At 36.5% G+C, this 27,953-nt stretch overlaps 1 protein-coding gene across 1 annotated transcript; it reads right to left on the reverse strand.

Moving 5' to 3' along the window:
* Nucleotides 1–20: 20 nt before the first annotated feature.
* Nucleotides 21–27,902, reverse strand: LOC115927967. Its single transcript, XM_030994387.1, has 12 exons — nt 27,875–27,902; nt 15,568–15,687; nt 13,593–13,706; nt 12,315–12,431; nt 11,097–11,351; nt 10,226–10,335; nt 9,485–9,706; nt 7,713–7,812; nt 6,986–7,107; nt 6,140–6,280; nt 2,923–3,108; nt 21–428 (listed from the first exon to the last, which is right to left on the reverse strand). The coding sequence occupies exons 1-12, from the start codon at nt 27,900–27,902 to the stop codon at nt 21–23; spliced, it is 1,923 nt and encodes a 640-aa protein (XP_030850247.1).
* Between the last annotated feature and the right edge of the window lie 51 nt (nt 27,903–27,953).

A 27,953-nucleotide genomic window follows, 5' to 3' on the forward strand; every position in this document is an offset into this window, starting at 1 on the left:
GTGCAGGTAGTATTTACAAATTAGTTTATGAAGAGATTTTGTTTCTTTACCTGTTTGTGTGCCAGTGTTATGGTGACCAGATCATTCAGAGCTTTTGTTGCATTCGTACCGAGGCTCGCTCCGATGATATTGGTATTGACCGTGATATTGCGACGCCCGTCATTGCTTCCCACCTGAACGTCTTGACCATCGTCCATTACAAACAATGCATCGTCTCGGTACACAGTAAATGCTATATTCCCCATGGTGCCTTCATCAATGGTCTCTGGTCCCATGACGATGGCTGCTTGGACAGCACCACCTAGGTTACCCTTGCCAAGATTGTTGGTGGATACCTGGATGTCACTTTCATCAAAGGATTGGCTTTCGTCGCCGATGATGGAGAAGACAATCCCATCGCGGACACCATCCGAGTCAGAGTTGATTACCTAAAGAAATGCATTATAAGATTACAGGCTTGGTCAAATATGGCGCGGTATAAAACCGCCGCAAGAAAACACCGTGTAAATGAGTGGGACTGCGCACAACAAAGGACTTTCGCATGTTCACTTAGTTTTATGCAACGGCATATCTGAACAAGTCTTAGTTGACCACGTGTTGATATGTCTTCAATACAAATGTAGTGGGTAAAAGTATGATAATAATAAATAAGTTAATACACCAGTTTACAGTTGTATCAGTGCGCATGCGCAGACAGAGGTCAGAGGTTATTGGCCCAAAAATTGGGGCCAATAACCTCTGACCTCTGGTATTTATGCGTAAATTAAGATTGCGCCCATGCAAATGATGATATGCGCGCACAACGCAGCGCGCAGGCAGTGATATCATCATAATTTGCATGGGCGCAATCTTAATTTACGCATAAATACATGACCTCTAGGTCATTGGCCTTGTTTAAAATGGCGCACACAACTGTAAACTGGTGTATTGATTTTATTTACCCAGGGTAGCCACATCAGTATCAATACTGCTCTTCCTGCAGGTCCTGTGATGTTTATTACCGGAACCTTGCCAGGTACTCATTTACACTCGTATGGAGCGTGGCAAGTGTGGATTAAAGTCTTTCAAAAGGACGTTAGTTCCAGGCTGGGAGTCGAACCCTCAACCCTTGGACTGAGAGTAGTGGATGAACCACTACACCACGACACCTCTAAATGATAGGAGAGCTGTCTGAGCATACCTATAGAGGTGACTTAGTTGAGTGGTTTAAGAACTTGACTGGAAATGCTAAGGTCGTGGGTTCGGTCCCCGGCAAAGCACTAGTGTCCTTTGGCAAGACATTAATATACAGTATGAGTTTTAAAAAAAGAATTTACACCAAGAATTTTTTCGTAAAAATCATTTATGAACAGTAAAGTATTAAACATCTTATGAAAGAGTGTTTTACCCCTAATCAGTTGGCATTTTTTTTTTTTTTTTGGTATGTGTTCACGCTTGTATGAACAGAAGACGTTTTTTAAGAGAGTGCAAAAATCGACATGCGCCAAATAATGCTTATGTGATGTTAGAATAAAACAATTGGGATTTGGGTACTAATTTCGGACTTTGCAGATCCAAATAATATCCCTAACGAAATTAATCATGCCACACATATCAAAGTCACACTGAGTCACACTCAGTCAGTCACACTCACACACGCACACGCACACACACACACACAAACACACACACCATCACATAGAACAATTAGATGCAGACTGACCGAGTCCTTTCGGAGAAAAAATCATTGTGATGTTAATGCAAGAAACTTTCAATATGGCATTATGATTGAATTTAAATTCCATTTTGATATTAAATGGTAAATCTGCGATTTTACTGAAATGTTAATTACGTTTCGTAATAATGCCTTTGCTGCGTGTATTTTTCATTCATCTGAGTGAGCGAGTGCGCGGAAGCAAAGCGCGAAAGCGTAACTGTGTGTAGGTGCGCGTGTGTGTGCGTGTGGTGGTGTGTGTGCGTGAGTGTGTGTGTGTGTGTGACTTTGCTTCTTTAAAAAAACATATGCAATACATCTCATTTGATACATTTAATTTATTATCTCACTTTCAAGCCTGTCTGCACTAGTTTGGCCAGGAGGGACTAGCTTGGTCACTGACAGGTGATTATCTCATCAACTCTCAATTAAAATAAGAAAAAGAGGATCATAGGGGACCAACGGGCACCGCGTAGGCATTGTTTTCTATATAGAGGGAGCAAGTAGCTACAAGTAGTGCAGTGGGCTTCAATACCTTTGCGCAAGTCGATTTTTGCACCCTCACAAACAATGCATCCTGTTCATCCAGGCGTGAACACATAACACACAAACATGATACCAAACGATTCGGAATATAACACTCTTTCAAAAAATATATGATTACCTTTCGTTCATAGCTAACTTTTAAAATAAATGATAATTTTCGGAGTGTAAACTTGTTGTTCACTCACACAGTACACTTGCCACTCCCTACCCAAGAGATGAATTAGGACATGGTAGAATAAAGAGAGCCTTTGTGATAGAAATTGCCACATTCCATCATGGTGACTGTATGGTAGGTGTACTCCACAGGGAGTGGAAATGGTGCACACTGTGTGCGTGCATGAATCCGATGACTAGAGTAATAATCATAAATGGAAAGCATTTAGAGACGGTATTCCACATTAAGCACTATTAAGAGTACCGAGGTGCTAACGTCATATTTGCTCGTCGGCCAGGTTACTGGTTTTAAACAACAGAGCCTGCACATGATGTTAGCTGCAAAATCAATTAAGTAACGGCCTGGAGCAGGGTAAATTCAGTGTTTGGGGCTGGTGTAATCACCACACCATTGTTTATCATACAACTGTTTAGAACAAGCAACCTTGACAAATAAGCCAGTATGAGGTCACACTTCGGTAGTGTATTTAAATCCAGATTTATGGTTTATTTTTTGTTTATCGTCATACCTGTACCACTAGGTTCGATGCCACGTGTTGGAAGGTTTGGTTGGAAGGCACGTCAATGGCTAGAAGGATGTTCTCTACGGCCATGGTGGCTCTGCTGACAGCGCCATTCATCTTCTCAGCATCCACAGTGAGGCCTTTGTCTAATGTGGCCAGGTTGCTTACGATGTCAACGACTGAGGCAATATTCTAGCATAAACCAAGAACAAACGATTACAGAGATGATGATGATAATGATGTTGATGATGGTGATAATAGCTAGTAAAATAGTAAAAGCTATCGACTAGTCTTCTAATACGGTTGGTTTGTTCATAGATTTTTCTAAAGCATTTGATACCATGGAATTAGGGGAAAACCGTTGACGTGGTTCAAGAATTATCTTAAATGGCGCTCCCAGTTTGTTTCGCTGAATGGTAATTTCTCTGCGAGTAAACCTGTCCGTTCCGCAAGTCAGTATTCTTGGCCAACTTTTGTTTATTATTTAAATAAACGACATTGACAAGTCATCTTTTCTGCTTCAATTTATACTTTTTGCTGACGACTCGAATATTTTTTTGTCAGATCGCGATCCAGAGCAATTGACGCAAATATTAAATAACGAACTTAAAAGTAGGTATAGCACACCACAAATAAGTACAACAAACAAATGTTATTTGATGATTGCAAATGATCAAGCCTTATGAAAGCTTAAAAAACAAAGAACAGAATTGAAATCGGTCAATGCGTTGTGATTTTATACCATGTTTTTGAAATCGCAAAATTACCGAAAAACCTGCCAGAAATGGTCAAATTGGCAAAAATGGCAAACTTAATTTATCACTTTCTCGCCGGACACAAATAATAAATTAAATTATCAGACACTAAAATATCATCTTTGTGATAAAAAATACGGGAAAAAAAAATCTATTACCGTTTTGAAAACAGAAGCCAACAAAATAAGTAATTTTTGCCATTTTTGCGAATCTGCAGATATGAAAAAGTTGTGAAAATAAGTCCGCCTAATTAATAAGCGCATATGTAATCAAATCGAAACCGAATATGATACATCAGTGAAACCTATGTATATCACAGACAGGTATGGAAATATATTTTATTGGAAGAAAAAAATCATGAATATTCATCAAATATGCAAATTAGGGCATTTCAGCTAATGTTATATATATATATATATATATATAGGAATGTCGAACTGTTCATTTTTATGGCATTTTATAAATCATATATTTTATAGATCATATTTTACACCAAATATTAACATTAAATTTCAAATATTTTTGCAATGCCAATAAAATATGGCGATGGAAATTACTTGGATCACCGTCACAGCTATCTCCTCATGTGTGTCACAAATTATTCAGAAAAACCGATCAAATAATAAGAATTTGCCGACTTTCAGCTACGTCACAGTATATTTTTCTTAAAAAAAATGTCAGATTTGAGGATTTTCCGAGAAGCCATTCAACAGGCCATAACATTCCACAAGGACTGAATTTCAGAGTGAAAAAAAATTTGGTGACTCCAGTACAGTTGTGGCTACTTTGAGTGTAAACAACAAATTGATTCAATGAGTGAAACATATGAGGATATTGCATTTTTTGTAGGGAAGTTTTATACATTGAGGTGCATTTTCACCACGCAGAATAGCAGCGCGAGTCAATGGGCGATCAGCGGGCCATGTCACACAATGGCTGAAAAGACAATATTATAACTAAATCATTTAACATATTTCCCACATGCCTATAACAATGAAACTACACAGAATTGTAATTAAAGGTATCCTTAAAAAAAAGGGGAAATAGAAATTTTAAAATATATATATATTTTTAAAAAATAAATTTACAAAAATTGCTATTTCTACCAACTGACTGCTGTTGTGTGTGTGTATTCGCGGGGCAGACTGTGTGCACAGGGGGTGTGTTCACCCTATTTAAAGTGTGGCTTATTGGATTAAAGCAAACAAACTGTTACTTAACTTAGACAAAACTAGTTGCATGCTATTTAGTAATAAGGTTGCAACTTTGCCTAATTGTATAATTATTGATAGTACTGTCATTCAAAGGGCCAGATCAAGTAAATTTGCCGGGCTAGTCATTGATGAAAAACTATCTTGGAAAGCGCACATTGACAATATCCGCAAAATCATTGCTCGCAACACTGGTATCCTTAGCAAATTAAGACACTTCCTACCCCATTATGTTATCCTTGTATTCTACGCTTATTCTTCCTTACTTGAATTACGGACTTATCGCCTGGGGCAGTGCACCAACTACCAAATTAATAGACTTTTTATATTACAAAAAAGAGCGATTCGTATTATAAATAATGCAGATTTCCAGGTACACACGAATAATCTTTTTCTGAATAATACAATTTTGAAAATTGAAGACTTGTGTATTTTTCAGCTTAGACAGTTAATGTACAAGCTCAACACTAAACAATTACCTTTGCCTTTTAATGATATGTTCGTAAGAAATAATTCGATTCATAGTTACTTCACTCGCCAGGCGAGCTCTTTTCATCTACCATTAAATAGAACATCTTTTGCATAAAAGACATTTCAAATGATATTATACAGTGTAATTCGATACAAATTTTCAAAAGGAGACTTAAAAGCTTTCTTCTGAATAGTAACTAGGCTATTGCATTCCCCAATCAAATATAATTTGTAGCGTGACTTTATGCAACTTTCATTGTTTCTTTTTATAAACATGTATATATTTATCAATGTTTGCGTTTGAAAGTGATTTTCGTATTACTGAATCAGTTATTATTATTGTTCTTGTTTTTTTACTCATAAAATAATAATTCATAATAACTACTTTTACAGGGGGGGGGGGGGGGGCTTACACCTACAAGCTCTGCTTTTTAGTCGGCCCTCCTTCCCTCTCAATTTCATGTTGTTTTTTTGTAATGTATTGTATCGTGCAAACTGATCTATATGTATATGTATATGAATATGTGAATATGTTAAAATGTACCATCATTGTAAATATGAACGATTGAAAGAGGAAAAATAAATAAATTAAATTGAATAGAATTAAATGCTCCCCAGCGAGTAGAGAATGCGCATACGTTTTGTGCGGGCAGGCCTTAATCCGATGACTGGGGTAATAATATATCTGTAAAGCGTTTAAAGACATCGTCGATGTATTGATACGGGTGATCTTTCATCATATCAATGAATGCTTATTGTTCAAAAATAAAAAATCAATAAAATCACCTCTTGTGTTGGTTGAGAAATTGACCCTGTCCGGTGAATGATGTCAAATGCAGCATTGACCCCAGCAGAAGTAATATTCGTGCCCTGGGATATAACAGTCAAGTCGGACAGAACGTCCTGGACATCAGCAGACATCAGATTCTATCAACACAACCGACAGTTTGAAATGATAGGTTATCGGTTTTTATTCTTGTGTAATTAAGATATTTTCTTCAAACAATTGTAATTTGATATAACTACAAATGAATCAGCCTATATTTTTTGTGAAGGAAATTTGAATTCGAGCTAGCACTATGACACAGCATAGGACTCGCATATTTATTACAACGATTGTAATTAAAGGTGCGATACTGATATAAAAAAGTACTAGATTATGATTAGATCACTTTTTAACGATAATAAATTAAATTTAATTATAATGATAATAATAATAATAATAATAATAATAACAATAATACATAAAATAGTACTACTACTGCTCCTACTACTACTACTACTACTACTACTACTACTGCTACTACTATTACTACCACTACTATTTCTACTACTACTACTACTACTACTACCACTACTATTAATTACCAAATAATAACATTATTATAATTATAATATTATAAAATTTTTTTCTTCTAGAATGAATTAGTCTAGTTTTTTTTAAATTTCATTTCCAATATTAAGTTTGTTACATAATTGTGCGAATAAAATATAATTTTCAAGCGTTTAAGGGTTGAGGACATTCCGCAGTAAGATTCGTATGCACCTTAGCTGCACAGAGCCAGCTGATCATGTATTTACTACGCACAATACGAGGAACTCAATAACAGACTAGAATAAGATCAAGTTTACCTCTCGTAAGTAGATTAAGAGTTGATCGGCTGTTTTATTGCCACCGCAGTTATCTGAAGGTACCCATGCACAAGGAGAGATATAATCACCGTAGCAGACGGCTCGTGCTATTGGCTCTCCATCTTGATTTATGCAAAACAAAAGTTCAGATGTAATTTATTATTGGTCGTATATTACCACAGTATATTATGTGCAGATATCGGGGTAAAGTGGTTCGTTCTTTTGACTCTCAATATCAGGGTTGAGGGTTCGAATCCCAATTCCGACACTAACGCCTTTGGCAAGATATTAATCCACAGTTGCAATCTTCCACCACCCAGGTGTAAATGGGTGCCTGGCAGTTCCTGGGGTATTAATGATTGCAGGGGCCCTAGGAAGAACAACATGGTGCTGACGAGGCTTCCCGGGTAAAACATTATTGTTATTATTAGCATTATTATTATCAATTTTTCTTCTTCTTCTTCTTCTTCTTCATCATCATCTTTATTTTCTTCATCTTCTTATCACTATTATATTACTATTGCTATCATTATTATTACTACTACTAATTCTACTATTGTTATTATGATTGTCATGTTTTATCAAAGAATTTTCTAGTCGGTACTAATCTTAACATTCATTGGTTTGCCGTGTCATGTAAGCTTAACTTTGTAAAGTCGAAACAAAAAAATATTCCTATAACTATAATATCAGAAATATTTGTTTCATTGTACCATTGTCAGTGAACCATGGACATTCTCCACTCGATTCACTCCACGAATGAAGGTCTCCTGACGAAAACTGAACGATACCATACGGAGAAGACCAAGAGGTGTTTGGACATAGAACTAAGAGAGGAGAGAGAAAGAGAATTTGGATTTCATATTCTGTCATTGCAGTTTTTGAGCATTTTAAGAAGTGATACAATGGGATATCTAAATTGCTCTTAGTTTGCTTTCTTGGATGTCTGTGCAATCGTGTTAAATTTACTGCACACCAGAAAATCCTACTGGCATCCGATTTTTGAAGAAAACGCAATTACTTTAGATATGGAAAGTTAAACAAACATCATCATCCTGATCTGTGTTCTCAATAATGAATAATAATGACTGAAATGTTAGTACCTTTGTGCTTTGTAGTCGGCTAAAAAGTATGCTCAGCTTGAGATCGCAAATAACTCCTGGTCTGAAAAAATCCTACTTTTCTTTAAACTTAACGTGTTCCAATATTTATACCTAATGCAATAGCACATATTTCCAATATCGAACGTTGCTAGATCTGGGGTGGCGGAGGGACTTCAAAAGTGAGGGAGTACCAACAAAAGAGTGCGCTTTATGAAAAAAGGGCACCTAAAAGGGAAAACTCAAAGCAAAAATATATATGTTTTTAGACTTTTGTATATACTATTAAATTGTGATTACATTATCAGGGATGATTTCAATATTTGTGTGTCTTTCTACATCATACAATATATTGCTTAAGCATTATACTCTGAGTTGGGAGTGACGGTCTGAATATTCATTTGCGAGCGAGGGAAAAATTAAGATTTGTGAGGTCGTAGTGCGAAAAATGACATCTTATAAAGAGGAAAAAACCCAATCCTGATGGGGTCATAAGCACATTCTCATAACGGAAGACTGAAAAGACCTTCCATAAGTAACATAATTATATCATCTATAAATGCGAGCAAGCTTTTGGGGAAGTTGCTTGCTGTCACTTTAAATTAGGGGCACGTTTAATTATGAGAGGAAAATGAAAGGGATAAGACACTCTTATTAGAAAAGAAAGGAAGCACGTGTCAAAGTACAAAGGGTAATTATCTGAGGTTAAAATGAAGCACTTCTTACCTGAAAAGAGGCACTCACCAGGGATGAAAAAAGGCACTTATGAGAATGGGACATATTGGCATTTGTCGACGGAAAAGGGGCACCCATCAAATTTTGATAGGGGCATTTATGCGAGGTGAAAAGTGGCATTTATGAAAAGGGGATAGGTCCCTTATTGGAAAGGAAAAGGGGCACGTATCATTGTTATAAAGGAAATTATCAGAGGTGAAAAGGGGCACTTACCGCACCTTGAAAGGGGTACTGATCAGATATTAAAAGTGGCACTGCTGAGAATGAAAAAGGGGCACTGATGGAAAAGGGAGCACCGATCAGATTTGAAGAGGGCAATAATCAGAGATGGAGGGGCACTTATCAAAATTGAAAAGATGCACTACTCATACCTGAAAAGGAGCACTTACTAGAGATTAAAAAGGGCACTTATGAAATGAAAAAAAAAGAAATTTTGCTGTACAAACCGGCTTTTTTAAATTAAATTTTGCTTTTGTCTTTCACATAGGTTCATCTAATATTTTGTTTTCTTCTTCAAACCTTGAAGGCGTGGAAAACAATATTAATTCTTGCCATTTTGAAGAGGAAAATTTATTAATTTAGAAAATTAAGAAATAAGAAAAAAACTGAACTTCAATAGGTTAAATATGATTTAAATTGAGCAAGATTCACCTGTACTTAATACCAGAAGGATGGAAGGGTCAAAGTAACCATCCGAAATGTTCGCCACAGAGAACAATCCGCTCCACAGCAGGTCCATTTCTTCTTGTGCACTCATGCTACTGTTGGCTATGTAGGCTCTCATATCAACCAACACACCGTCATCTGGTAGAAGTTGATTCACGTGAATGTAAATAGTGCCATTGGTGTCCTTCTCGGTTTCAAGCGCCTCAAACACGACCTCGAACTAGATATCGAATGATGCCAACATTATCATGGATGTTTAATCCAGTCGAGTATTTTTACATAAGATTGAAAATTACGTAGCAAACGTTTTTGCTATAAGCTCTGTTTGTTCCTTTACATAGACACTGGGAAAAAAAAGTGGCAACAAATTTGTTTTGCTAGTTTTATTTATTCTGACCAAAGTTTATGAACTATACATGACATCATTATACAATGGTAATTAATATCTCTGTGAGTGAAGCAAATTTCCATTTCAAATTCATATAAGGCAATGTAATGAACGAAGGAATGAATATGTGAATCAAAGAAAAAGGTGAACATCTATTATTTTCTTACTTGTTTTGTTTCTGTCTTGGCTACCCGTAAACTTGAATAGGCTTCTCATTTTAAGAAGCTGGACAACATTACTTCACAACTTATCAAGAATGTACCCTCCGACAAACTGGTAACAGTGAAGAAGAATGTATGGCAATCTAGTTTAGAGATATTACAAATGACTTAAAAATGTCCAACCCCTTACATTTTCTGTTATAGCACGTACAAGGGCCTTGTAATCTGAAGATTCTTGATCAGCGTGAAATGTCGTGAAATTTCTTACAAGCTTGAACTTCAGATGAAAAATAGACATATCTGTATTTATAAACAAAAAAATCATTGATTAAAATATATGATATTTCACAAAAGTTATTACACAAAATTCACTTGAAACATGATTTGGGAAAATAATTTACATTCTTTTTAGGCTACCTTCAATATCCCCTCCCCCCCCCCCCCCAAAAAAAAAGTAGTGTTGCAATATGCAGATGGCATATTACTGTGATACGATGTTGCATAGTTTCAACGGATATGTGCTGCTTGACATACATAAATGAGGTTCGCGATTCGAGTCCCACCGGGGGCCCTAATGTCCTTTGGCAAGACATTAATCTAAATTTTCCACTCGTCACCCTGGTGTAGTAAATGGATACCTAGTGATAATTTATCCGTTGGACGCTTTAAGCGCCTTAGGGCTGCTGGGTTAAATCCAGGGTAACAATACTACTCTGTATGCACCCTGAGCACCCCGGATATGGATGCGTGCGCAATAAAGATATAGCTGTTAATTATTATTATTATCATTACTATTATAAACGCAAATAAAATAATGTATTCTAGTGCAAGTACTCTTTGGACTAAAAGTACATATTCTCTATGAAATTAACTGAAAAATAGTCACGGATAATTATTTTTTTTATTATAGGTGTAATAGCATTTGGGGTCAGTTTCGTAAGTGTGTATGAGTAGAAAAAGAGTTTGCTGTCTTGGGTCGTCGTCTAAAAGTAAAATTTCGGATGAAACTGTTTTTGTGTTAAACAATACCCTTCCCATCAAACAAAAATAATAATAATTACCTCTGATTCTAAGCAGTGCTTGGTTGCTTTCAATACGAGGTCCATTTTCTGGGATACCGACACAGCTATAGTACGCCTGATCAGGGGGGCTCATCTCATCGATGATATAGTTAGATATATCACGGGTGTCAGGCACCTCTTTCCCATCTCTCCACCAGTCAAAGTGCTGAACATCTTTGAATTCACAGTTCAATACTACCATCTCTGATATACCTACAGTTCTATTTATGGGGTGAGTGGTAACGGAAGGCACTCCTGGTAAGGATGAAGACAACAAATTCACTGCCATTTATTGTGACATAAGGCCTTATAAAAATCTAAAATCTAAAGATGACTTTAGTGATTTGTTCCAACAATCCCAAATTGTAAGGACTGTGTTCTACTTCAAATGTTTTTTTCATATTTTTCATTCATCTGTAACTACAATAACATGTGCTCAAATTAATCAAATGTTCTGAATTTTAATTTTGTGGTCAGTATGTTGCTTGCAATCAGTTGAAAAATAAACAATGCTTACATATTCTATAATCGTTTTGGAACTTTGGTGTTTTAGACATGAATAAGATGAGAGTTTCCCGGAGGTCATGAACTTGAGATAGATACAATGTACGCTCAATCAAAATTCAAATTCCTATAACAGAACTATGAATACAAAAATAGACTATGTACTTGCTTAAAGATTTTGTTTTTAAATTATCATGTATAATATCAAATAAATAATCACAATAATTTATACAAAAACACATTGAGATAATACGATACAAAGAGAATGTTCATTGATAACTATGAGTTATTTTTGTCAATGCTGATTATCTTTTTTTCTATGCTCTGTATCATTGTAAAAATATGAAATTTTTCTAAAAAACAATATAAAACCCTTTATCTCAGCATTTTTTCTAATCCTCAAAGAAAAAAGAAATACGTTGGATATTGGAATTGTAATAATAGACACTGCTGCAATTTCTCAGCTCTTTAAATATAGACAAATTTGATATATGGCTGAGGCATGACACGTAACAGTCATGACAACAATCATTTCATGCAAGTGGTAGTTTTGACTTAAACACCTGTTCTGATATTGTAGACGCGAATGGACCCACAATTGCCCCAACGTATCCGACAGATAAGTTCAATAACAGGCAAGAAATGGTTGAAATCTAATATGATTTATATTTGGCAAACAGGCATTATTTAGTTTAGAACACGTGGAGCTCATACCATCTTGTGTTTGGTTAATGCTGCATGTTGTTCCCGCGTAGAGCGATGAGCACGCACACCGTCGTTCAGCTGGTATACAGGTACCTCCATTGAGACAAAGATTTGACGTACAGTAGCCTATTGACAAAAAACATTGGTTAGTGGAAGAGCAGTGATCTCCAAACCAGAAGATTTTGGGTTCAAAGCCATGTAAATGTGCTATTGCCCTATGAATGAATAATAAGCCTCAATTCCCAAGTCCCTCGAATATGACTTAGGATCTAAGGTCTACTGGTCGCTACAATTAGTCACTTTGGAGCACTTGTACAAATGACTCCCAAATATCTCCAGGTCGTTTACACATGTGCATTTTAGAATAATCACTGCCTACGTGATGGAGGTATTTCCTTTTTTATGATTACTTTCATGCCATTCTGATTCTGATTCCGGATTACAATTGGTTACCTCCTTCATTATCCGAAACAATCCTTTCAGTGTTTATCATTTGATAATTTTTTTTGAAAAAAAACAGTGTAATCATTGTTCGAAACATGGCTTCCGCCAAACTGTCGTTCAAGGTCTGCAAAACCTACCACTCTCACAATAGGTGCCATAACATTCAGCTACTCTTCTTTCAAATGTGTTTTGATAAAAGAATAGATAAATCAATAGCACAAAATCAATCCATTACAGAGAAAAAGGGAAATGGTTACATTGGCATAATAGACCTTTCTAGCTCCACAAGAGAAACCAACGATATCTTACATAATATGTCATGAAAAGCATCTAGATAGTGGCATGCAGACAAACATACATGTACTTATAACTTGACATATTATATATATATATAAATATACAGTGTCTCAAACAATTATTTATACACCTGTAAATTAATGATTTAAGTAAGGATAAAATAGCAATTACTCAATATTGAATTTCTATTGAATGATTACATTTAGCGGATAACAGTTCCTTTTTGTAACAACACATAGTCAAAACATAAATTACGAATTCACATATCCGCATGTGCTGATCAAGCTGCACTGGGGAGTTTTGTGGTTAGTCCATTACAAACTAAGGGATGGATGATTCTACTGCAGAGGTTAACAGTACATATATTCAAGTAACTACATGTATATACACAAATGTGTATTTTAAAGGGCCTCACATATATATGGACTACCGGGCGTATTTGTACATAAGATTACTCTACGTATTCTTAATTTTATGTTCCTAATTACAGAAATACAGAATAAATAAATACAAAAAAACAAGACCAAACAAACAAACAAAAAATACCTATTTCACAGGTGTGGCCCTCCCATCCTGGAGGGCAATCACAAGAGAAGGCGTTCACAAGGTTGTTACACTCTGCACCGTTTAGGCATGGGTTTGAAGAACATTCATCAACATCTGTGAAGTAATTCAATCAAGTACATGTGAACTCCTCAAACAAAGTTCAGCAATTCATGTCTGAGCGTTGATATCTCTCTTGTTACTATATTATCATACTTGACGATGTTTTTATTTAAAAGTCTGTTTATAATCCTTTACAATGATGCCTCATTTGTAATTATTATGTAATCATCAAATGTGTAGTACTCCTGAATATGGGGCTAATTCAAAAGAAAAATGCTGTAAAATGCAGTGTTATTGCCAAAAGTGAATTCTCCATTTGTTTGGAGGGTGGATTGTGTTTTGAACGATGTTGAGGCGGTCGTTGTTGATGAAAACAATGCATTTTTAGCAACATTTCACTTGACTTGGTCCATAAATAAACAAGCATTTCAATGATACCAACATCCTGTTGATGGGTTTTTATATATTAGCACTTATCTGTACAGGATCATAACTTCCGAAAACTGTTATAAGTAGAAGTACAAATACTGCTGATATTGTAACAAATTTAACACGCGTTTGTCGGCGAACTTGTGTTTCTAGCAGTTTTGTGACACCACGCCAAGACAGCTGATGAATGCGCGCCGCACAGTGGGCAAGGGAGGAACCAAAGTGCGCCAAAACTAAGTTTGGATGATTTATTTTTTCAATGTTTTTCTTGCCCAGTTGAAAGGTAATACATAGAGGAATACCTCAGTGAAATATTTAATTCCGGTATGCACAATAAGGGTATAAATGTACTACTTCAAACAGCAAATTCCTACATATTCACAGTTTTAGTGCAAAAGTGACTTATTTTATAAAACTTTCAATTCAACATGAAGTTTTTAAGTTACTGATATGAAATTTCTCTCACATATTCCTGAGAGTTCATTTCGTTGAATGAATGGGTTAAAATTAATAGAAACACAATCTTCATGATATATTATAGGGTAGTTCACTGAAAAATGGACTAATTATCCATGTTTTTTTTTTAATCCAGAAGAAATGTTTAAATCTCTGCGGTGTATCGCTTAAATTTTAATACCACCATTTTCTCTGGTGTCTAAGCTTCAAGGTGATACCAAATTTGGCTGCCCGATCTTGCCAGTTGTTATGTTAGAGCCGATTTCCCTTGCCACAATGTGGGTTTTGGGGGTCCGCGGCTGAATCATGAAGGATTCGTGGTCATATATCACGGCGCGCGGGGGGGGGGGGGGGGTGCGTGACACTTGTTCTGACACCGCGGACCAAAATAAACACATTTTTTACGGGGCAGTGTTGCAAGGAAAACGGCTCTAACATAATAACGGGCAGAATCGGGCAGCCAAATCTCGTATCAACTTAAAGCTTAGACATCAGAGAAAATGTTGGTAATAAAATTTAAGCGAAAATCCCTGGAAATTCAAACATTCACCTCTGGATTTATAAAAAATAAATCCCCACACATGAGTTTTGGCGCACTTTGGTTCCTCCCTGGCCCACTGTGCGCCGTTCCTACAGAGGGTAGTGAATGAGAACATCCCCATCTTGTTCGTTACCTAAAGATTTTTTCCCAATGGGTTGGTTATTTTGTTTAAGGTAATTCCTTTATCCGAAAAGCGATGGATTTTAGTAAATACAATTACTGAAGTACAACATGATGTTTTGGCTACCTACAATGCTTATGTTGATGTAGTGACATTGCAATTTACAAAAGGTTGTATCAGGATGATAAAAATAAGTCTGGCACAAACAACTTCCAGAATTGAATTATCAAAATACGTCAGAAGAGAGAGAGAGAGAGATAGTAAATAAAATAGATAAAGAAAAGGGAAAAGAAAGAAGGTAATTGGTATACATATATATATTCACTATGCCATTGACCAATTTGCTCTGTTGGACTAATGAAGCTTACCATGGCACGAAACTCCATCTACATCAAGATAGTATCCTGGGTCACAGGAACAAATGAAGTTACCCGGTAAGTTGGTGCAAATTTGGTGACAGGGCGATCCTTCTTGGCATTCATCTATATCTGTAAATACGATTATTAGATGATTAGAAAACAATCATATCAAACGCACGCAAATCAACGCAATATTGGTACGATGTGGAACAAAATCTCCAACCCGACGCGTACGGCCTCGAAATGTAGGTAGCGCCGATGAATAAGAAAAATACCTCAAAGTCTATTGCATTTAAACTTAGGCCATGATGCACAAAAAGTAATAAATGGAAAGGAAATTCATTTGCATTCATATGCATTCATATGCTTTAAAAAATATCGTGACATAACTAAATTGAGAGAAAGATTTTATAATCATTTTTGTACAACCTCACAACAAAATGGCAATTTTCGTGGGTTTTACTGAAATTATGGTCCACTAAAATTTGAATCTACGTCCGTCAAGCTATCTTCAATGTTAGATTGAAAACTATGTATTAAAATCGCGATATGAATATTCATGTTGGGGTTGAAGACCTTCTTTTATATATTTTTTATACTTGTATTTGATTGGCTGGATGGTTATAAAGGAGGTAATTTTATTAGCAGAATTTTTGGATCAGCTTTGATTCTTAATTGTATACGAGTGACGTCACAGTAAAAGGGAACGTACGTGCCTAGGGTGTATCCCTAACTTTTACAGGTCGTTGGGGTAGCCGTGGTACTCTAGCTCAGAGTCTACGGCTGCCGCAGGGACGCCCTAAGGCGACCGTGCGTCATCACTTCAAAGGCCGTACGTCATCCGCAGGTTTTCTGTCTCCGCAAATTGAAAAGACGCCGTGCGGCTACCCTAACATATGTGACTGATACCGTATGTGACCGTGGCAACGCTGCGGCGGCCCTATAATTGCTTTTGACCGTAGATAATTATGTTAGACCCCCGGCCGCCGCGACAAATGTGACCTAGGCATATAGCACGAATGCAAAACAATAATGATACAAATACCGTGAACTCTCTGCCCACTCGTTTGATAGTTTGTGTTCTAAAGGAAACTGACGCCAGGCTGAAAAGAACGCCCACTCATAATAATGACAGGACTGTGGTATGAGTCTGAGCAAAAATTGTCTGCTCGCGATCGTCAGGAAAATACATAATCACAGACTTTGGTTTCTTACCGTACAAATGAGACTGGAATAAAAGAAAATCACTGCAGAATAATGGATCCTGTACAAGATAATGATGTCATGTTGATTCGACAGGATAAAAATCCCGTTGTTGGCAATGGAACAGGTGATCGAGATTGTAAGATCCTTAGTTGTAGGACAAATATAAGGAAGTGTCTGCAATGACGTCAAATGCATCATCAAGCCACGTGACTTTATTTACCTGTTTTCGAGGGGTGGAGCTCAACAAGCATGATATCTGTGAATAATGGATGAGCATTATCATTTTTTGCTCAAAATAGAGATTTTATGAAAAAATCTTAGGCTGGAATATTAATAAGTAGAGGTATGTTTAATATCATTATAGTAAGATTCCAAGTCTTCTTGTTAAAGTTACCATAATAATGGCAATGAATTCTTCATTCTAAACATTCGCTTTCTTCCGCTTGTCATGTTCCTATATAATATCAGTCTAATAACCTAAATCCTAATCCTAACCCTGAACCTAAAACCCGACTGCAACCCTCAGCCTAACCTTAACCGTAATCCTTACCCTAAATATGAAACCCAATTGCAATCCTCAGCCTAACACTAATGCCTCACTCACATTTGCCGCAGCGGCCGTGAGCAGGAGCGCCGGCAGCAGTTTCGGATTGTGGGTGGGGGGGGGGAACAATTCCAGGGGGCTCACCTTTCAGAGGCAGTGGTGTAATGAGCAAAAACGTTTTTTTTTTTTTGGGGGGGGGAGGGGGGAGGGGGGGGGGCATCACCACCATTCTTACATGTTACATGCAGGCCCCGCGGAACTTTTTTCAAAGTGTAGTATTAACGATAAATACAATTCAAACGTGGTTTATGTCTAATTCGATACCAGTAATTTACAAATGTTGCTGAAATGACATCATTTTCCGGGATTTTTTCTCATTTATTTCGTAAATTATTATTTTTGATGCGTTTTTTGAAAAAAATACAAATTTCCCAATATACAGTCAGGCAGGAAATATGCTTAATAATTAAAAGCCTTCATGTTCGGAGGCTCCGCCTCTTGGCTCCCGCCGGGGGGGGGGGGGGGTAACTGTCCCAACATCCCCTCCCCATCAGTACGCCAGAGTTCAGGGGCGTATCTTCTCACCCTATAATAAAAAAAACACACACGCTTTCCCATCATCGTACAATATGTCCACTAAATGCGCGTATCGCAATTATCAAATCCTCCATTGATAAAAATAGGAGCATGCGGAATGTAAAGGAAATTTCTTTTCTTTGAATGGAATATATTTTTTATTATTTTATATTCATTTCATTTTTTTATTACAAATCTTCTTGTTGGTTTAAAAAAAGTACATTTTGTTACTCTTTTACTGCCGAGTTCGTTTCGGGGGGGGGGGGGGGCTTTATAAAGCGTTTTGTCCCCCTTACTTTGTTTTGTTTTGAGGGTGCAACCGCCCCCCTCCTGTCCCCCACCCCACTTCCGCCACCCCTGGGCCCGTGGGGTCTAAATATTTACGGCCAATAGCAATCCCACGGTGTCATACTGTAGCGGTCACATAATTATATTAGGGTAGCCGCTAGATGTATTTAGAACTTCTCGAGACAGAAAACCTGCGGCTGCCGTACGGCCTTTGAAGTGATTACACACGGTGGCAGGGTGTCCCTGCTGCGGCCGTAGGTCTTTGACAATTCCCAAGGCAGTCACAAGACGAGCCGCAAGCTAGCTCCCGCAAGACGGCCACATGGGGACCATAAGGCGGCCTTGAACCGCTCTATTGCATGGTTACGGCGCTTCCTAAAGGTACTATGTCCCATTTGCAGGCCAACAAGATGAAAAGGTTAAATTACAACGTTATTTGAAAGACAATACTTATTCAGAACTTCCCTCGAAACGAAAGGACTTGAAAATGGCTGTTAGTGGGTAAATAACGACCATTGCTTGTCGAATCAACTTAAGTGATTGCAATCACTTAAGTAATAGTCTGAACGACTCTTTTACAGAATGGTCGTACGTTTTGTGCTGCACAAAGATTTAATCAATTTATCTTTGGCCATCACATGTAGTGGGTTATTGATGTAGACAAATGCTCACGTACCTGTTACAGCTCATGTTATTTATGTTATTACCAAAGAAAAAAAAGATGTCAGTCAGTCACTCAAAAAAAGCTTGGAATAAATATCGAAAGAGCAAAAGCAAACAATATCCTGATGTGGATTTGCACTGGACGGAGTACACCAAAATAAGAGACATATCCACCTCTGTGATCAGAAAATCAAAATCTGAATTTGAAAACTAACTAGCAGCTGAAATTAAGCTAAACGTCAAAAGCTTCTGGAATTATGTAAAGAAACAGACAAGATCAAAACCACCATTGCCTGATCTACAAAAATCTGACGGAACATGGGCTAAAGAGGACCAAGAGAAAGCTGAGACCCTTAATGAGTACTTTGGTAGTGTTTTTTCAGTGGAGGATATTCATACAGTTCCAATACTTGACAGGAAATGCAGTAATCTTCTCACTTTCATTGAATTTACACCTGAAGAAATAGATGACCTGTTAATGCATCTAGACATCACAAATCTCCAGGTCCTGGTGGTATTCATTCGCGTGTGCTGAAAGAAACTAATACTGAGATTGTCAAACCACTGCAAACAATATTTACAAAGCTATTGAACGAAGGGAAAAATCCATCAGTATGGAAACAAGCAACAGTGGTTCCAATCTTCAAAAAGGGCAAGACTAATGACCCAGCCAACTACCGACCTGTGAGTCTGACATCCATTATATGCAAGTCTATGGAGAAACTAGTAAGAAAGCATGTCATACATCATTTAGAGCAGAACAAGTTAATGTGTGATGAACAACATGGATTTCGGGCTGGAAAATCTTGTTCAACTCAGCTATATTAGAAGTTTGCGAGGAGTGGGCAGATGGCATTGACCAGGGTCATAATGTAGACTGCGTCTATCTGAATTATCGGAAAGCATTCAACAGCGTACCACATCAACGCCTCATATGTAAACTTCAGTCTTACGGAATAGAAGATCCCTTACTTGGCTGGATTAAAGACTACCTTTCAGACATGACTCAAAAAGTTGCAGTAAATGGGAAAGAGTCGAGATCCATTCCTGTGACAAGCTCTATTCCGCAGGGAAGTGGGCTCGGACCAACTTTGTTCAATATCTTCATCAATGACCTGCCATCAACTGTTGACTCCCCCGTGAAGTTTTTTGCCGATGACAAGTTATACAGGACAGTGGACTCTAAAGCCGACTCAGATTTGCTACAGATGGATGTCAACACCGTAACAAACTGGTCCAATGTATGGCAACTGCCCTTTAATGAAAGTAAATGTAAAGTACTTCAGAATGGAAAAAAGAACCAAGGATTTGACTACACACTGGTACAAACATATTTTCAGTTCCATCTGGTGATAAAGAAAGAGATTTGGGAGTGCTGTTTCAACAAGACCTGTCTTTCAGCACCCATGCAGCAGATGCTGCCAAGAGAGCCAACATTAAGTTAAGAATGATAAAAAGGTCTTTCTCAGCCTTGCTAAAAGAAGGGGTTCCTTAGTCTCTACAAAACTAGTTCGCTATCACAGTGATCTCTCAGAATGGTGTCAAATAAATGCAGGTGTGCCCCAGGGTACGAAACTTGGGCCCCTAATTTTTCTTGTGATGATAAATGATTTCAAATCTTTTGAAAGCATACATATGTTTAAATATGTCGATGATCTAACCCTAGTTGAGTGTCGTAAAACGAACCAAATTTCAAACATGCAAGAAGCTGTAGAATGTTTATCTTTGTGGGCTGATACTAATAAAATGCAATTGAATCCTGCGAAGTGTATCAAAATGGACATTTGCTTTTCAAGAGTACCAGTCAATCAGTCTTCCATCATTCTCGAAAATTGTGTTCTTTCAACTGTTTCACAGGTGAAATTACTTGGTGTCACGATACAAAACGATTTGAAGTGGGAAGCCCATGTCAGAGATATTGAAAAAAGAGCGAATGCGAAACTATATATGCTCCGTTCTTTAGGTAAGTTCGGTTTTTCACATGAAGATCTGATTACTATTTTTATTGGCTATATTCGCCCAATCCTTGAATATGCTACTCAAGTTTGGAGCGGAGGCCTCACTAGTGCACAAAAACAACGCATAGAAAGAATACAAAAACGTGCATTGAGGATTATCTTTAGAAAGGATTACCATAGTTACGCAAACGCTCTTACTAAATCGAAATTACAAACATTGGAAAGTCGTCGAAATGACTTATGTGTTACCTTCTTTAAAAAAACTCTATCATGCACAAACCAGTTTAAACAATTTATACCCCAAAGAGCACACAATAGAACTTTGCGAAGAACTAACAAGATCCCTGAACCCAGGTGCAAAACTAAACGTATGCAGAATAGCCCAATCCCAGATTTGATACGCTTGTATAACAAAAGTTTTTTATGATTGTATTTAATATACTTTGAAACAAATAGTATATAATTAATTCATAAATTTGAGGTCTGATTTTTTACCAAGTTTGTCAATGTAATTTTTATGACATGAAGAATGCGATGCATATCAATATTTATATTTTAATATCTCTAATGTTCACCTAATAATATTCATATTTGTCTTGCAATGTATCTTTGTATTTTATCAGCATGTACATAATTGTTTTCCCTCTCTGTCCATCTGTCCCCTTTCTCCCCTCTCTCTCTCTCTCTCTCTCTCTCTCTTTCTCTCTCTCTCTCTCTCTCTTTATCTCTCTTTCTTTCTCTCTCTCCTGCTTTCCTATCTCTCTTTCTTTTTTAACTCAAATTTTTAAATTGAAATATTGTATAAGATTAATGGTATATACACGCTCTTCATAATTATGTTGATTGTAGTGTGACATCTTGAAATGTATACTTGCTTTTTCCAGCAATTTACTCATGTGCAATTCAGTTACTTTTTACTGTGATATCTCTTGAAATGTATAATTGTCTTCACCATCAATGTTTTATTCATGCACAATTCAGTTACTTGTAACTGCGATACATGGAAATGAATCAATAAATACCATTCATCCATCCTTCAACTATTATTCGACCCACACTAGAATACTGCAACTCTGTATGGTGCCCAATATTCAAGAGAGATGAAGACATACTAGAAAAAGTCCAGCAGAGGGCCACAAGACTTCTTCCTGAGCTTAAACAAAAAGCATACCCAGACAGACTGAGAGAACTACAACTTCCTACTTTGGCTTACAGAAGACAAAGAGCAGACCAGATACAGATATTCGAAATCTTGGGAGGCTTTGACAGAGTGAATCTTTTAAAATTCTTCCAACTAGCCACCGGATCAACAACAAGAGGCCATGATTTCAAGATTGTCAAACAACGTTTCAATACAAGACTTAGGCAGTATAGTTTCTCAATAAGGAGTGTAAATAATTGGAACGCCCTGCCGAAGGAAGTAGTCAATGCTACCACCATTAACTAATTCAAGTCATCCCTAGAAAGGCATTGGAGAAACAATCCAATTTAGTTTGAACCATACTTGAGACGGGATGCATCAGAAAAGAGGGACAAATAAGCTAAGCTTCCAGTCTCTACACCCAAGTATACCCAAGTAAGTAAGTACAAGAAAATCCTTGATACTTATTGACGCTTCGTAAATTGTATTTGATGGTTTTATGTTGCGGTAACCATGATTTGCACAATAAATTTGTTTCTAGTGCGATAGCCAGATCTTTGGTGAGTTTTTCTCTTCGAGTCATAAGGGTTGGCAATTTCAGTCTTTCAAGAGCATTGTCATATGGAGTATAATTTGATCCTAATATTATCTTACAGGCTCTTTTTGTATACTTTCTATAACATCAATCTGTTTACGAGTCAAACTACCGGAAAATAGAGGTACACAGTATTCCGTTAATGGTCTTATATACCCTATATACACTGTCAACAAATCACTCTCGGGTATCTTATAAGCTTTCAATCTGCGTAGCATAAATAATTTTGTATTACTTTTCGTCATCAATTCAGTAACATGAGCATTCCATTTGAGATCGTTTTGAATTATAACACCAAGGATGTTCACAGTGTTTACACAAGGTAGTGGTGTATCATTAATACATAACAAAGGTGGTTGTAGGAGCGGCTTGGAAAATGAGACGGACATCGTAGAACATTTTGATGCATTCAACTCCATATCATTAATAATAATAATAATAACAACATTTATAATGCGCACATATCCACCTCAAGAGATGCTCAAGGCGCCTAGAAGTCCACGATTCAAGTAGTACAATTTAGTGTTGTAATTGAGAAATTTGGTTATTATTCATTCTGTATTCTACTATTGTTAAATCATCTACATATTTATAATATGACAACGAATTATCTCTGCAGGCATCATTAATCATTATTAAAAAATAAAATTGGGCCAAGTTTGGTACCTTGAGGCACGCCTACACCATTGTATTTTGATTCTGATAACTGACCTCTATACTTGACTGTTTGTTGACGATTACTCAGAAAATCTATTACCAATGAAATTACACAAGGACGAACATACATTTCACATAATTTAGCAATGATGATATTATGATTAATCCGATCGAATGCTTTGGAAAAATCAGTCAGAATGAGTGTTGACAGTGACTTAGGTTTGTCAGCATTACTATACAAGGCATGCAACAGCCCAATCATTTAGTGATATGTAGACATGTTCTTTCTATTTTCAAATGGATTTGGATCAATTTGGGCTGAAATATCTTCCCACAGCCATTTTGCAATAAATGACTCTGCAATTTTCGCAAAATATGAAGTAAGTCAAATTGGTCTTAACTCATTGATTGTAGACGGATAAGACTTTGGAACAAGTATGATCTCTGCATATTTCCACAATTGAGGAAAATACCTAAGTCAAAAGATGAATTCAGTATTAGTTAGAGGTGTACTCAATTCAACTGCAAACTCACGAATTTATGCGAACTGGTAAATCATTCGAGGTACTTCTTTTTGTAACTTTAGTTTAAACAACAATTTGTAAATTTCATATGGTTAAACAATTGGACACTTGGTGGGTGATGGTAAATCAAAAGGTAGCTTGTCCTTATCAAGCTTAGGTAAGTCTGATGCTATCTGATAAAAAATTATCATTTACGCGATTAGCACTCATCTGTAGAGAGGCCAGGAATGCTAATCGGTGCTTGGTCTTGAGGGCCATTTGCAAGTACTTTAATCTGACGATACCAGCTCGCAGGATTATGAGTTTTCAATTTTCGAACTCTTTTGTTAAGTAATCTTTACGGCTCTTATATCAAAGATTACCTTGTTTCTTAGGTGACGCCAAATGACTTGGTTATGTACGTGCCAAGCTTGTCGTCTTTGTACAATCAGAGATTTAACATTACAGTTGATCCATGGTTTATCTTTTACATGCATGTAAATTGATTTTACTGGTAAGTATTGATCAACACTATTTTGGAGAGTACTAACAAATATATCACATTTTGTAGAAGGGTCGTTGGTGCTATATACATCATCCCAGGAATGGTCTAATAACCAAGTTCCAAATTGTCTAATTCCACCATCAAGTAGAGGGCGCACAAATCTTTTTCTTATGGTATAGGATTTCCCGGCGAAATTCGCGAGCTTGTCATTTGAATTCATTTACTTTGCATTTAAGTTAGCGCAGATCGGCTTTGACATGCCAATTATCATTCAATTTTCCCGTTTTGGTATTTAATTTAGAATTTTGGTCGAAGGGTTTGATAGATCTGTCCTTCTATTTAGAAACTGCTCAACTAGCATTCAAATTAATCGTCACTTGTCGAAGCGTCATTTTTATCATTCAAATTAGCACCTGTCATTCGTATTCGAATTATGTTTATTCAAATTAGGAATGTTACGGGGAAGAAATGCAACACACGTTTACATTTTGAAAAAAAATACAATAAAATGCATGATTTGCCATTCGGGTGTTCTCTGTTATTCCATTTATTAATTTTGAGGACAATGCATGATGTGGTTAGACATTAGGTAAAGAACCTATAACCCGAAAAAGTGGGGATACAAAAACACCTATCCCAGTCACAATAGTGTACCCTTCCTCCATAATGAAATTGTGATAAATTGATGATGAAACACAAGACAAACAACTTCCTTACATGAGAATTTGCAAAAATATTGAGACCCTCTAGTCCATAGATGTAAGTCTTTTTTGTTCTTTCTTAACAATCAAACTTAAAGGATAATGAATATCAGATAAATCTAAAAGTATATAAAGTGTATAAATGCAAGAAAATAAAATATGATGAAATACACATGGAAAAAAACAATTTTGAAAGAGAAGAATGAGCTATAAAAAGTGTGTAATAAACGAGAAATGTATATTGACCATCAATTTAAGTGCACAAAGTGCTAATTTGAATGCTACAAATGAATTCGAATGCTAAAAGCACACCTTCGCGATGTCAGAAATCGTGTTCCGCCAAATTGAATGACCAAATAGCGAAAGAAGCACATTATTCATTAATTTGAATGAAGCATACATAGATTTTAACGAAAACTTCAAAGAATTGAAAACTAAAAAAAGGAATAAAAACCCAAGGTATACATAACAGCACTAAAACCGTCGAATTTGAACGCAAGACAAATCAATTTAAATGATAAACTCGCGAATTTGGCCGGAAAATTATATATTTTGCAATGCACAACTTACCCTTAACCTAAAACCCAACTGCAACCCTCAGCCTAACACTAACCCGGCCTAGTCCTCACCCTCCACCTAAAAACAATTGCAACCCTCAGTCTAACCTTAACTCTAATCCTAACCCTAATCCTAAAACCCAACTGCAACCCTTAGTCTAACCTTATACTTTTGATGACACAAATCCCGGCGCACTTGTCGCAGGAGCAAATGTTAAAGTTAAATCCAAACTTAATAGACAATTTCTCTTACAGAAAGCTGAAATATCAGAGAAGCAGACTGGTGAAGGTTTGAATAAAATTCAGTGGATAACAAATAAAAAAAGTTATGAATAAAATTAGATAACAAATAAAGAAAATTATGAATTTCTAAACGTCGTTATCACTTTAGATATGAGCACTTAAATTGCCTGAATTGGTACTCCGTGACATACTGCCGGGCAACATTCCCATTTTTCAGCGCACAAGACGTATGTCTCGAAAGTCCCTCTTCTTTTCAGAGGACCTATAATAGTATGCTATCCATTATATATTATTTTTTTAGTAATGCCCCGAAAGAGTAGGCGCTTATGAGAAAAACTGAAAATTAATGATATTTTGAACACGACAAAAGGGAGAGGTGTTCATAACTGCGTCATAATTCACTGACCAAATTGCCAATTTAAGTTTTGGATAGATTTAGCGATCTCGTATTTCAAACAATCATAACTATTTTATTACTGGTCCGATCTATTTTAAAATATCGCCATTCTGTGTCTCTTATTTTTTTGCTTTCTTACAAAATAATGAAGTTCGCACAAGGGCTAGATTTTCCCTTAAAGATGGTGTGTCCCTTTTGCAGGCTGTAAATATAAACTTGTGTAAATCCTTTGGTAAACAGGAGATAATATCAACTAAATATTTAAAAGATTAGAACTGGTAATTGCCTCTAAAATATGTGGATTTATATCGACCATTAGGACATTTTGGAAACGCGCTCCTAAAATTATGGTAGAAAATAGTCTGATTTTCAGACCCTTCTACCGTGTGGTCGTACATTTTGTGCTGCGCAAAGATTCAAGCAGCTTAATTTTAACCATTGCAAGAAGCGGATTATAATAATAATAATAATAGTAATAATAATAATAATAATACTAATAATAATAATAATAATGATAATAATAATAATAGTAATAATAATAATAATAAAAATAATAAAAAATAATAATAATAGTGGGTTCTTGTATAGCGCTCATGTCAGTCATATTTGACCCTCCTCGCGCTCCCGATTATTACCCTGGATTTAGCACGGCTGCCATACGACGCTCTAGCATTTCATGGAATAAATTCCTTGATGTGAACAAAAGCTTATATCATTTTACAGCTCATTTTATGTATGTTATTACCAAAGATTAAAAAAGTCCGTCAGTCACTCAATAGTGTCTGACAGTGAAGTCTACAAAGTGAATGGGTTTACTTGCATAACTTAAAGAGAAGGTTGAGTTCTGGGAAGAGGTGAAAAATTATTTTTGAGCGTTATCATTCTTATTATGCAAGTGTGGAAGAACATAAGATAAGACATGTTCCCTGAAAAGCATGGCTCTTCCCAATCCGGGAAGGATTTTTACGCCACGTGCTCGTGTAGTCCCATATACATCTTTCCGTGTACAGTGTTTGTAACTTTACCAACACTTGACCAAATTTCTTATCATTTTGATGATTCCAGAACCTTGCAATACACACACATTCTTATATGCTAGATGATCAACCTTTTCAGGTCGATTCCACACCGTTTCTTTCACAATGCAATCGCATGACCAGAACTCAACTTCATTTTTATAAATATAGGATTTCCCGGCCAAATTCGCGTGTTTGTCATTCGAATTCATTTACTTTGCATTTAAGTTAGCGCAGATCGGCTTTGCCATGCCAATTATCATTCAATTTTCCAGTTTTTGTATTCAATTTAGAATTTTGGTTGAAGGATTTCAAAGATTTGTCATTCAATTTAGAAACTACTCAACTAGCATTCAAATTAATATTCACTTGTCGAAGCGTAATTGTTATCATTAAAATTAACACCTGTCATTCGTATTCGTAATATTCTTATTCAAGTTAGGAATGTTACGGGAAAGAATTGCAACAAACTTTTACAGTTTTTAAATAATGCAGTTAAAATGCATGATTTGCCATTGGGGTCTAAGATGTTATTCCATATTTTCAGGACAATGCAGATGGGTGTAGTCAGACATAAAGTAAAGAAGGGGCGAAATCAAGGGATATGGCATTTCTGCACGGACATGTTCATATACCGGGAAAGGTGGGGATACCCCCAATCGCCCCTTTTTACTACAGACTAGGAATTTCACAAAAGTAATTCACATCATCTCTTATACCCAGCACTCCCCACTGTTTTTCTTGAAGAGTTTCATTGTTTACTTGCCCGCCAGCAGATCGATGGCTACAGACATGGCTACATAATGAATCATGTTCACATTTGTGCCTCTAGTCCCCACCCCAGT

The sequence above is a fragment of the Strongylocentrotus purpuratus genome, unplaced genomic scaffold (assembly GCF_000002235.5).
Source record: "Strongylocentrotus purpuratus isolate Spur 01 unplaced genomic scaffold, Spur_5.0 spur5_scaffold_21, whole genome shotgun sequence".
Taxonomy (NCBI): domain Eukaryota; kingdom Metazoa; phylum Echinodermata; class Echinoidea; order Camarodonta; family Strongylocentrotidae; genus Strongylocentrotus; species Strongylocentrotus purpuratus.